The sequence below is a fragment of the Eucalyptus grandis genome, chromosome 11 (genome assembly GCF_016545825.1).
Source record: "Eucalyptus grandis isolate ANBG69807.140 chromosome 11, ASM1654582v1, whole genome shotgun sequence".
In the NCBI taxonomy this organism is placed as follows: Eukaryota; Viridiplantae; Streptophyta; class Magnoliopsida; order Myrtales; family Myrtaceae; genus Eucalyptus; species Eucalyptus grandis.
The window spans coordinates 44,006,387-44,019,731 of NC_052622.1; the positions used below are offsets into that span (position 1 = coordinate 44,006,387).

General features: G+C 40.1%; 2 protein-coding genes across 5 annotated transcripts; both read right to left on the minus strand.

Annotated features, from left to right (window-relative positions):
- Positions 1-5: 5 nt before the first annotated feature.
- Positions 6-3,954, minus strand: LOC104425791 (bromodomain-containing protein 4). Its single transcript, XM_010038593.3, has 7 exons — positions 3,775-3,954; positions 3,482-3,559; positions 2,744-2,782; positions 2,046-2,669; positions 1,874-1,963; positions 572-748; positions 6-448 (listed from the first exon to the last, which is right to left on the minus strand). Exons 1-7 carry the CDS (start codon positions 3,865-3,867, stop codon positions 323-325), a joined length of 1,227 nt encoding a protein of 408 aa, XP_010036895.1. The 5' UTR covers positions 3,868-3,954; the 3' UTR covers positions 6-322.
- A 250-nt stretch (positions 3,955-4,204) lies between these two features.
- LOC104425790 (protein CUP-SHAPED COTYLEDON 2) lies at positions 4,205-6,646 on the minus strand. Of its 4 annotated transcripts, none has more exons than XM_010038590.3 (4): positions 6,597-6,646; positions 6,291-6,466; positions 5,513-5,775; positions 4,211-5,033 (listed from the first exon to the last, which is right to left on the minus strand). In XM_010038590.3, exons 2-4 carry the CDS (start codon positions 6,448-6,450, stop codon positions 4,488-4,490), a joined length of 969 nt encoding a protein of 322 aa, XP_010036892.2. In that variant the 5' UTR covers positions 6,451-6,466; positions 6,597-6,646; the 3' UTR covers positions 4,211-4,487. The 4 variants fall into 4 exon arrangements, with proteins under 4 accessions (XP_039160409.1, XP_010036892.2, XP_010036891.2 ...); XM_010038589.3 differs by having other exon boundaries at positions 6,553-6,636; XM_039304475.1 differs by lacking the exon at positions 6,597-6,646 and having other exon boundaries at positions 4,205-5,033; positions 6,312-6,517.
- Between the last annotated feature and the right edge of the window lie 6,699 nt (positions 6,647-13,345).

Here is a 13,345-nt window from a genome sequence, read left to right on the forward strand (position 1 = left end):
GGCGGTGACTAGCTAAAAGCAATCAAAATTTTGTCACCCAAAAATGAGATCTGATATACACGTTCAAAGAGAACAGGAGAGCAGAAGGCAAATGCTTTGCAACCTGATCTATGAAAACCTACAAAAGATGAGATGACTACTTAAAAGCCTGCAATAGCCGAATGGATGCCTCCCATCTGGAGCAATATGTCCAACCACAAGGGCCTTCGGCATTACTCAACATCGTCAGCAGCCAAAAAATAGCTTAATACATGCTCAAAACAGAGATTGATGACACTGAGGACTGTGGCTAGGAATCGTTGAAAGAATGAGCTAGATAATTTCATTGGCGAAGCATCTGCTGCAGCTGAAGAACTTGATTCCTTTGTTCTGGAGGCAGGAGATTAATCTGCTCTGGAGTGAGGCTCATGACCTGCTGAAGAAGGGCCTGCTCCATCTCAGGTGACAGCTGCACAACAGCAGGAAATTCCACATCAGCGTTCCAAACAAGCTTCTTTATCATAAACCTCTACAACAAGCAAAGGTAAAATAAAGCCGATATCAAAAAGAATGAGTAAGGTCGAATAGTTACAGCAGCAGGACGAGGCGGCTGACTTCCCTGGCCCATCTGACCAGTAACAACGGGTGGAGGGCCAGGAAGCTGTGAAGCGTTGTCTGGCAGGCCAGGCATCCAAGAAGATCCCCTATCCACTTGCATGGGACCGCCACTTTGATGGCTAAATTCTATCCCTGAATGTGAACCTCCGCCCTGAAAAATAAGACTTGAATATCAATAAACATAAATTGCTTAATCATGAGAGAGATTCAACAGCAATATCCAGGAATTGAGTAGTTGGTCAGTAAATATTGCACATGAAAAAATTATATAGGCCAAAGTCTGCCACACTAATGGCCAAACTTGCAATACCAAATATCATCACGCGTTGATCTGAGTCTCTGAAGTACTTGACGCTACAACTATAAAGTCATTAGCAAGTTATCCATCAGTTATCCCCTACAATATGGTGGGTGAAAGTTCACTGACCTCAGAATGTAACATCTAATCTGCCCACACTAGAAGGAAATCACAAGGATTTAGTTTAAACACTCTCCTGAAGGTTGTATTTGATATGTGCACTCTTCAATTATGGAAGGCAAATCTCTATACGAATTTCTTCTTTTCATTAAAAAGTTTCAACATGAGTCTGGTAACGCCAACACGTGACATATGCTACTTTAATTATTTCTTGCCCCCATCATTAGAGATCTTCAGTGCTGACCGAAGACTTCAAGCATTTTGATGCTACAAGAAATCTGGAAATACTCTTATGAAGCATCCGTGATGGCTGTAGCAACTAAAAGACTAAGAATAATTTTGTTTGAATTCAATTACTCCACTTTTTGTTTGATAATTTACAGAAGCAAGCACAATCATACAATCAGCACAAGACATAATGAAGCAAAAGCACAACATGACAGGGATCTTTAGTTAGACACTGGCTAAGTCAGAAATGTATCAGAAGAGAGACAGCTTCTATCGTGGGACCAAATAATCCAACATCAAATAGCTTTAACAATGCTTCAGGTAATTCAATCAGGATTACTCATTAACAAATTCAAGCACAACCCATGATGCAAATTAATTAGGCAAAGCCACAAATGGAAATTTCTTATGGATGACTGACTTTTTATATTTCATTCCTAACTTCACTGATTCATAAACCTCCATCCAAAAATCAAACTGAACTCCTACCCACTCCTCAACATCAGTAACAGAAATGAATTCATGCCAAACTTGCAATATATCGAACCATGTCAATGTTCATTTAATGATGAAGAAAATTGCACACAACATTAAAAACTCATTTGGAAAGAAACAGTCACAAGAGGGTACCTGATACATGGCTTGAGGTGGTGGCTGATTAAGGAGTGAAGGCTGTCCTTGGCTAAATGATCCAATGCCAGGAGGCGGCCTGGAAGCTGACTGATCAATTCATCAAGAAAAAAATTACCACCCCCATTCAGCGAAAAATGCAAGAATAATCTAAAATTGACTAAAAACTCACATGATATGATGGCTGTGATCCATGCTGAGAACCACCAGAGGGATGAAACCCCACATTAGGGCCTATCTGAGAGGGATACTGTTGATGGAAAGAAGATATCGATGATGGTCTGGCTTGTGGATGCATTGGCGGTTGCAATGGAGCCTGAAATGGTACTTGAGGAATTCCACTTGTCTGTAAGGTTTGTTGCAACTGGGCTGTGGCAGTGGGCATTTGGGGCTGTTGAAGTGGAGGTGGCTGTGGAGCAGAATGAAGTGGGAGTGGAGCCATTGTGGGCACTTGAGCAGGTTGAGGAAGGGACGCTGGAGTAGCTTGGACGTTTTGATGCATCTTAGGCTGCTGAGGTGGCTGTAGAGCATGTGACGGGGGAGCCTGAAGATTAGCTGAAGGAACACTAGCCGATGCAATTGGCATTCCGGGTTGGCTTTGACTATGATTTCTCGTAGGAAATTGAGTCTGAGATGCACTCCCTTGATCTGGAAAGCCAATTTTACCAGGATATTGATGAGCTGTCTGAGGGTTTGGTTGCTGAGGTGGCTGCGGTGGCTGCGGTAGCTGTTGAGGTGGCTGCACTAGTGGCTGAGGCTGAGATTGTTGTGATGCTGAAACTTGTATTTTCGGAAGCTGCAGATTATTAAAAATTATTATAGCATCCATAAATGTACCAATGTAGAACAAAAAGGCTAAAATGATATTACCACTTGAGGAGGCTGCACCATTCCAAGCATAATTTGTGCCTAAAGGAAGAGTAAGTTCCAGTTAAGGATGAGCGAAGAAATCAGCAGTGAGCAAGATATGACAGAACATTATGAAAAGATAAACACAAAAAAGCGATAGAGCAATAATATGTATACAGGAACTGGTGCTTAGAACAATAGAGAGATCATAGCACCAACATAAAACTTGAGATATATGCTAATCCACTATCGCTTACCAAAGAAGCAGACAGCTTATCCGTAATTTACTCCCAAAACGCACAAGCAATACCTCCTCAAGTTCAGAGAGTGGATTCAACCTCCATGATCATTGTTTAGGCATGAAAACATGAATATTTCAGGCAAATCGATATGAATTTGGAAGGTGTTGAGTAAATTATTATCTAAGACTCTAGAGGACGGAGACATGTCCATGGGCTGTTAATAAGTCCAACTGCTCACATGTTACTTCGTCCCACTTAATCGCGAAAGAGGTGAGCGTGCAATCACAAGGCTAAAAGGGAATGCGGGGACGTCTTGAACTGCCCCGGGCATGAGCAGCATCCAAAATCGCGTACAAATTGCCACAGGCCACCATGACCAAACCACGGCCCCTCGAAGTTCGTTCAAGACAAATCGAAGTAATGACCCGAAACAAAACCGACAAAGCCCAAGAATCGCCCAATCCAAGAAGTCCTAAAGCAGAAATTTTGAAAGATAATCTGGACATTCTAGAGTTACCTGGAATAGGGTTTTAGTCAGGAGAGGATTCTGGATCAGTATTTCTCTCGCTTGTTGATGGTTCTGCTCGATCAACGTCTGCCAAACCATACCAATTAGAAGCGGAAAACAAGAAAAACAGAAAAATCGCGGCAAAACCCCCAATCTTTCCCCCTCGAGCGTCTGCTTCGGCGGAAAGAAGGGCAACCACCCCCAAAAAAAAAAGTCGCCGAGGGTAAAGAGAAGGAAGACGAAAAGACGAAACGAAGAAGCGGAGAGAAAAGAAGGGGGGCAAGGCAAGAACGAGGGAGTGCCTTCATCTGAGACATGATGTCGTAGAGCTGGTTCTTCGACATGCCGGCGAGGCTCGCCGCCGTGCCATCCCCGACGAATTGCCTCCCCGCCATTCGACCACCCCCCGGAAGAGAGCTTCGATCGTTCTCGTTTCAGTGAATCAGTGAAGGATCGATCGCCTCCTTCGTGGGTGGGTGGGGGGCCGTTAAAGATTGGATCTTTTTTGGTTTCGACAGATCAAGGCGGCAACTTTTTGGGCCGCGACCTAATTTCGTCATTCGCATCATGGGCTTTTCAAACCGGGCCAGATCTTTCTGGGCTGTTCTAGGGTTTAGGGTTGCCCTTCTGCTTGAAAGAGATGAACTTGCCGACGTTCTTGTTGTACTGTGATGTCTTTAGCATGATTAATAAGAAATTTCATCAGCCCAGTTCGACCCAAAGGTTAAGCAATGGCTCGACAAATCGCTTTTCAGATTGTTCATCTTCTAGCTAGATGAAAATTACAGCTATGTTACACGCAGATCATTAATCGTCAGGTAAATCGTTTTGACTTTTGACTTCCCCCAAAAGTTACAATGCTGCAGTGATGAGACGAGTGCTAGGTTACAGCTTCTCCATCACCAAAGTGCTAACATATCCTTATAGTGCTCCATGGATCTGGCCCCCTTGTTTACGTAAATACATATAAGAGATGGGTAAGAGTTACAACAATGTTGGTGTTAACTTTACAATTTTAATTGCCCTCATATGGAGTAGTCCAATTAAATTGCAGCACCTGCTGTTCTTGGTTGATTCCGGGCTCGAAAGGTTCCAATGAATTATCACTGCGATAATTAGTACTTGGATCATGCGCAAAAGGAGAAGTCCCGTGGGATGGTAATGAGTAGTTAGGCATGGTGGCGGTGACTTCTCCTGGTTGGAAAGTCCTCAACTGCAATGCTTTGAGGAGGAGAGTATTCCACGGCGAGTTCAAGCTTGGAAAGCCAGAAGGCCATGACGGTGGCAGCAAGCTTGTCGGTTCTCTTGTCGTTGGCCAATTCAAATTGTTGTTCAAGCTAGTGTAGCTATTGCAAGCGAGTCCTGATGGAAGATTGCTAAATGCACCTGAAGTGGCAATAATGGTGCTTGGACTGTTGTTGTTTGTCTCCACTTGATCTCCATAATAGTCTGCAGTTGTATCTTCGCCGTTGGGAGAATCGGGAGAAGGTGGTGAGGATGCCGTCTGCAGCTTCTTTGCTGCCACGCTCTTCTGGAAAACCCTACAAACCACCCAGCCGTCCTGCAGCACGAACCGTGATTAGTATTGATGAAATCACGGTCAATTCATGAAATTCTTGCCCTTGAGTATGTTCCGTAGATAAATCTGAAAATACTGGGCATACATGAATGCTGATGGTATATTTATCGGATAGAGCAGATCAACGTGGATTTCATATAGAAAATAATAGGATGCGGAAAGAGCGTATCCCATGATATAACAAAAACATCACTGGACATTATACACCAAATTATGTGGAGTTTCTCATATGACTTGAACGGTAGGATTGGCCGAGTTTTACAGGTTGATTGGCAACCATATGAGTCTGCATGCTGTTCTTCAAATTCCATAACATCCTGCCCACCTATTTGACCGAGTAACCAGAAGACTAGCTAACTTTTCCTCATCAAAGTATCTGATGCATCATTTGACAGCATTTGAAGAAAGAGACGTGTGACCTTATCTAATCATTGAGCATACGATGTCTCAAAGAATATTACCGCGGATCGATATGGGTGCTCGCTTTGTAGCCTATATTCATGCATGACCCAATTGCTTTTCTCACCCCTCGGTGCTCTACCTTTGTAAAACACTAGGGTTTTCTTCATTCCGACGATAAGCCCGGCTCGGAAAATCTCCCTGTCCTTTCCGGTGGTTTTCCAATAGCCCGCTCTTGTCGCCCGGTTGGTCCGGAGTCCAGTAGGGTATTTCCTGTCCCTCAAGCTGAAGAAGTACCATTCTTTCTCTCCCATGGACGCTTTGCCTACACATATCACGCGTATATAAACGTAAAAAAGCAAGACACTGTTTACGGCATGGCAACATAAAGATCTCCTTCTCTGGAGATATTTTTTTCAAAAAAATCTTAATGCTATCTTAATTTTGCATGAAAAGAAGGATATGTATTTGAAGAAGATTGAGGAGGGAACTCCTCCTTTAGCGGGGATAATTTCTGAAATGCAGCATATAAAAAAGTTCTGAAAACAATGATAGTAGAAGCAATCAATCGAAACTGAGAATTTGTATGTGGTTCTGCAAAATGGGGATGTCTTTCTTTAGCAATTTCTCATACTGCATCAAAGTTGTGGGGAGAAAAGAAGTTTAACCAAATAGAAATTCTGCAGTGATCAACTATCAATCAAGACACGGGAAGAAAACCCTAAACTCATTATCTATAAGAAAAACAGCTCGATCAATAAGCTCTCCAAAGGCTAATATACATACATACATGCAAATGTAAACACGAGTATATAACTCTGAAGTTATTCAGCTGTATACCAGGGAGGTCCCAAGGCTCACACTTGTTGAGATCAACGTCGACAATGGCTTTCGAAGTGAAGCTTTTCTCGGACACCTTTGGAGTCAGATAATATGTGATGAGTTCTTCGTCAGATGGATGGAACCTGAACCCAGGAGGAAGACAATTCTCTGCCTCCATATTTGCCTCTTTTCACCTAGCGAAGAAGGGAAAAATAATAATCAGATTCAGATCAGATTTCGCATGTGGAATGGTGTGTCTATAAATAAGCACACAACATACACAAGTTGAGAAACGTTTAATATGACATATTTCTTTATAATCACCACAAAATAGCGTCGGTTCCTCTCCGTGGCTCCTTCTAGCTCTCTCCCCTCCAAGAAGAAGGCTCTATCCATCTTCTTAAAGTCTTTCTTTATAAAAATTTTCCTGATCAAACCAGCTAACTTCTTGACAATGATACTGCAATGCAGGTTTGAATATCTTAACCCCATCAAAATCTTTATTAAATCGAATTATTGAATGGGCTGTTTTCCCGTATTATTAGGCATTATTGTGAATTACAACAAAATCCTGAGGTACACCGTATTAGATGCCTTCTAAGATGCGGATACATGAATTAACTAAAAATATTTGGATTATTTGATGACTAACTTCCAGGCACGCATAGTGTCTGTACCTTTACACCGTTTGTGAAAATTTACCTTTTCTTTTTCCACAGCAACGTGTAGAATAGTTTAATACTCGACATTCACTGTATTGTTAAAAGAATGACGACTCCTCGGAGAGGACGCGTTTTGAGTCTATTATACTATGAAACCATTCTTTTTTTTCTTTTTTTTTTTATCTCTTATGTTTTTCCTTCTAATTCTATGCTTGCATCTTGTCCAACTACCTCCAACCATTTCCAACCCAACCCCAGAAAACCTGTGTGCGAAGCCAACTGGATTATGTTATTCAGAGCATAACTCGGTTGCTGCCATTGTATGCGACGCCGGCATGCAACCTCTTGCATACGTATCGCAGTTGTTTACCACTTGTATGGAATGGTCATATTATGTAGATATAAATTATGTTGGAGTCACATGGACAGTAAGAATATTGCTGAATCTTGATGATCTGCAGAAGTCATCAGCGATAAATCTCTAACATACGCCTTACCAGGCAAACCCCTAAAGAAAACCGAAAGACAAAAGAGCCCAGCATTTACGTGAAACAAAGACATTTGTGACGGCAACTGCTCGGGAAAATCGGGCCTGTGTTGGGTTGTGCGATGTGGGGCGGATTCTGAATCCCGTTTGAAAAATTATATAAGGTTTCAGATGTTTAATTAGGTAGGTTGCTACCCCGAAATCCGTAGTTGATTCACTACCATGTGTTTGATTTATCCACCATATCATATAATAAACACAATTAAGAGGGATGGTTTCTATATATTTCAAGTTCCCATGTACTTCGGGGATGAGTTGGGCACATTGACTGAAAGCCCTCCTCGGCTATATGTGAATATACACATAAAGTGTTTATCTATAAATAGTGACTATGTCAGGTCATATTTGGGACTAAATCCTACTCTGGATTGTGAGGGGGATTGATCGATCCTACACACTTAAGCTCTTACAAATATAGAACTTTGAATATCGATAGTGTTGGAGGTAACACTAGAAATTAAGCAATATTATTGATGTTGTGCTTTATTGCCAATAGATAATATGAATAACTCGTTGCGCTAAATTATGGCACATGACCATTATATCTTCATATGTGTATTAAAATATCTCATATCGCTTACCTATTAAATTCATTTACTCTTCATATACATGCGATCTCCCACTACCAATCAGCTTAAATTTTTTAGTTTGACATTTTTACACCACATCTATCAAAGTAAGGTTCCACCCTAGTTCATTTAACATGTACGCTTGCCTTGTCCGTCAAATTTCACATGCTATGTGTCTCTCCACCAATCGGCTTAAATTTCTTTATTTAAATTTATAGTAACTTATGTTGGTAGCATTTGTGGCTACAACTCTATAAATAATTAAAAAATCTGGGTCAGTCACACAATCTAAGTGTGAAAAGACTGGGGGTGGTTAAAAATGGTTACCAAACTCTAAGACTGTCCATTAAGTACCGTACTGAGCTACCAGTTTGCCGTTGGCTCATTCAATGAAATGAGTTGTTTCCTCCCAGGTGCAAAGATGCAAGAGTCCTTCACGTTCTGTTCCTTCAAACCCTCTTTTCAAATATCGGTCCTAACAAGAAATTGACTCGTCTTGCATTCACGGGTTTTCTTGCCCATGCTTCTAGAAATGTGTATTGGTTTGCACCTTCGTTTCCTTTCAAGACTCCCCACTAGAGATATCATTGACTAGACACGATTGATTAGACACCAAGTTAATATAATTAATCAAAGAGACGGACATTGAAATGGTCCGGAGAAAAAAAAAAGTCGAATGGCTCTATGACCACTAATCTCAATCGAACAATGAATTCAAATCTACATGGTGTTAGGAATTTAGGATCTTCTAGTTTTATTTTTAACACATCACGTGTGCACGTAGCAATGTTTCAAGAAAAAGGGTTGGTTTGTAGAAATCCTATCAAGCCCATTATAATTAAAACTGTGTCGATGGAAGAACATTCAGTAGGCTCCTTCTATGAATGATACAACGAAAAAAGCCAAGTGGGCGCATAATTTGCACAGAAATTTGTGTTTTTCATAAGATTTGATATGAATCTCACTGACTCTCAACAGGTGACTTGTTTAACCAACTAGTTTAAGTCTAAATAATACTTTTTGAATGATGTGCTCTTGGGTCGATTATTCACTTTTATCATTAAGTTTTTCCTCAGGATTAACCACGGGGAGCTTCAATTGGTCTGTCATCCAAGGTTTTCTTACCTAACATAGTTTCAAAACAGCATTTGCACTCCTTAGCAAGGTCAAACAAGTTGCAAATGTTTTTAGGGACCATCAGTCCTAGAAGGAAAACTTGAATGGGTCGAGTTTATTCGAGACCGAGGGCCACAGAATCTTTGCTGGGCCGTAATTGGTCGTCTAGCCTGAGAAACAAAAGAATAATTTGACCAGTAAGCCCATCTGATGTTCCCCTAATTAGGCCTCGACATGGATATCCTAGATCCGACGGTCTTTTTGGAGTGACTTTTAATTTTCTTAACATATTCGTCTTTAAACCTTATCTAAAGTTAAACTGGCGGAATTTTAGAGGAATACATGTGATATGACTGCGTAAGGTCATTTTGAAATCATCTTAAAGTGTTGGCATAGCTAACGCAACTTTTCTCTCTATTCAATGTTTAATTCAAGATATTCTTACCCCTTTTACCATCCTCAAAGTCCATCAAAAGCGACACCTCATTCAAGTCTCCTTCTTGCCCTCACTATCAGTCCTTGTCTCACTGGTACTATCTGTAATGACCTGATTATTTCCGCATTGGCTGAAGTCCTGAAAAAAAAGGTATCCTGACTAACTACACGAGAGGATTACTATCAAGCAGTGGTTTTAAATTTAGATCACTTAATAGGTCTTCCTCACGTTCCCGTTCAAAGCAGGACTTCAAGAAGTTGCAGTTCATATCTTTGTGCAATGTTGATTTATCTTGGGAGTCGGTAACATGCATAGGCAAATACACTCCAAACCTAAAGAATTTTCGAGCTGTTTCATCATGCATAGTGAAAATAGACCGTCACCAAACCTCCTCCTCCTCTCGGAGACTTTTTACGCCAATATTATTACTATTACCCATATATCGAAATAGACCGTCACCGGACTTTTCCCTAATCTCCTCTAAAAAAGAATTTATAGGATTTGGAAAAAATAAGATACGTTATAGATAATAGTTTCCTTGGTACACAAGGCGAATAGGAGAAAACGTTGATTGCCTTTGGACACATATCCTTAGATGCACTTACCATTTGAGAATAGTCATGTACGTTATGTGCGATTGCCCTGCTAAGCAATCAGTGAACCATCGATGTGTAGAGGATAGGATGATGTTGCTTTTAGCTGTACAATTAATCGACTCTCGTGCGCTAGAGAAACACCATCACTAGTCGAGTGGACGAAGTTGACCTTGAGAGAAAATCTAATACCGCCGATTGAAAAAATTACCAATAAGTGACATATAATAGGATAAGTCTTGTGCATCTGTCCATGTTAGTCTGCTAGTTAATTACCAGTAGAGGTGGTAAAATAGGTCGTGGACTTATATTTAACTCATATATGACTATGTTTGATCATCATGACAAGAATTGAGATAGAGTGGGATAAGATGGGACATAAAATCCTTCGAAGAGTAAAGTGAACATATCCAATCCTATCAAGTGTTTGGTACACCTCAATATAAGACCGAAATCCATACCCTTCACTACTCTCATCTTCAAGAGCTTCCATTTTGTCCCCTTTCTCCCTCATTTGATCAATCATTCAACACATATGCTCACATTGTTTGACAAGGTTGAAATGTTGGGATCACTAAGGAACCCTAATTGCAATAAGAAGAAGTTGATTTGAGGGATCAAAAATGAAGTACATGGAAATTCTTTCCCTAATATGGTGATTTTTTCCTCTTATGGGTTTCGTTCTCTAAAACTAGAAGGGAAAATTCCAAAAAATGATCCGAAATGCCCTCTTTTTCTCAAATAAAAACTTGAAGTGCCATTATTTTTTTAAATAAGGGTTTAAAATGGATGTTATTTCAAATAAGCACCTGAAATAGTTATGTTTGTTTCAAATTGTGATTATGTCCATTGTAAAGGGAAAATTCCAAATAAGAACCCGAAGTTGACCAAATTTCTCAAATAAAGACTCGAAATGAAATTTGTGTCGAGATAAAGGCACAAAAGTGGATCCATTGTCTCAAATAAGGACCTGAAGTGATTGAATCAATTCCAAATAAGAAACTGTGGTTTGGCCAAATATTCGCCCCGTGTTGAATCACGCATGTGACATTTCCAACGACCAAAGTTTGGGCAATTTTGTTAAAAAAAAAAAATAGGGAAAATTAACAAATCCTAAAACATAAACAAAAAAACCCTACGTTTTCTACGGTCTCCTCGTTCCTTGTACCCATCCTACGCAAAGTCAAAGACCGAAGTTCTCCCATTCCTTGAACCCATTCTCGCAAGTCGAAGACCCAAATTCTCCGCTAGTTGAGGCACGAATTCAAAAACAATAAGAAAACCATATGCTTCTTTCTTGGTTTGTGGAGACCCAAATTATCCACCCGTCGAGCAAGGCGAGGAGCGACGAGAATTGAGTCGCAATGATGATCGGGCAGCGATTTGGTTGAGGAGCAACGGGGGAGAAGAAAGAAGAAAACGTAAGCATCTAATGAATAACCTAAACTTAATTAATTTAGAATTTTTCATTTTTTCTAATCACAAATTTTTGATAAAATTGCCCCTATTTTAATCGCCAAAAAATGTTTCAACTAAGGTAGTCATAGTAAGATTAACTTGATCGCGGGTCTTTATTTTGACACAAAATTCCTTGAGTCTTTATTTGAAACAAGCAATTAGTCCAGATCCGGCCCTTATATGACACAAAGTTCACTTTGGATCGCTTACGAGAAAATAAATTCGGCAGTCCTTATTTGGAATTTTAATTTGTAAATAAGGACCTAACTTTTCAACAGTAAGGGGTATTTTCGTCATTTTTCTCTTTTTTTCTTCCTTTTTCTTCCTCTTTTTTTTTTTTTTTTCTTCTTCTTCCTCTTGCATGGGCCGATCTCGCAGATGGCCCTTGGCCAGGTGGTCACCATGCCCAGGCAAGGATGTCCCTCACCTGTGGTAGATGTGGGTGGCCCTCACTAATGAGGGCAACCCTCGCCCAGCCCTCTATGGACATTGCCGGTGGTCGGCTAGCCACCGACAAAGAGAAAGAAGAAAGAACCAGAAAAAAAAAAGTAAGAAAAAAAAAGGAAGAAAAAGGGGGGAAATGCCAAATGACAAAAATGCTTTTGACCAATAAAAAATTTAGCCGCCTACGACCGATGGGGTTGGGTTCTTATTTGAAACAATCAAAACCACTTTATTTCTTTATTTGAAATAACTAAAGTCACTTTAGGTCTTTATTTGAAATAAAGTCCACTTCAAATCCTTATTTGAAAAAAAAAATGGCACTTCGGATCCTTTTGGAATTTTTCCAAACTGGAACAACCAAGATACCTATAACTTGGAAACTATAAAAATTCCAATTCCAAATGATGCTTGTTGTCTCCTCCTTTCTCTTTTTACCTACCATATTTCATTTCATCATCCCCACAAAAGTCAATCATCATCCTTCATCTTCCAGCCCCAACTAACTCTCACTACCCAACTCACCAGCACCACATCAAATGAACTTCACTTGCGATTGCTAGCCCTTGCCTAGGCCATAGCGACCCTCCCTAACAACTGCTAAGGGTTCTCGTTACCTAGGCTCAATGGCCCTCGCCAACCTTTACCCAAGCCCTTAGCCATTTTCTCTCTCATTTTCACCATCAATGAATGAATGTGAAGAGTCACGTTGATTTCTGACTATGCAGTACATATTCTATTTGATATTATCCCACTCCTCAAGTGTGTTTTTTTTCTCCGGTCCATATATAAGCACATTTGGGTTTCATGTCACCCCAAACACTGAATCTGATGAAAGTTGTCATATCCAAAATCATATCCAGTGCACCAAACACGGTTTGTTCATAAATGGGTTGTGTAAGGTCTAGAAGGAAATTGACCAATTAGTCATAAACTTATTGTACAATTGTTAATCCAATCCTAAACTTTCTAATATTGTCAATTTAGTTCTCAAATTTTGCTTGAAATTCTATTGTAGTCCTTCCGGTCAATTTTCATTGGAAATCGACAATATGGTCATGTGTTACATAGGATAACCAAAGATGATTGGACCGCCAAATTAGCAAATTCCAGCGAAAATAAATCAAAATGACTAAATAAATCAAAATGACTATAAATTGAAACTTAAAAATTTTAAAAGTTTAGAATTAAATTGGATAATTTTCCCTAAGGTTTAAAACATAGGTTGAAATGAGTCTAATAAAGCACATC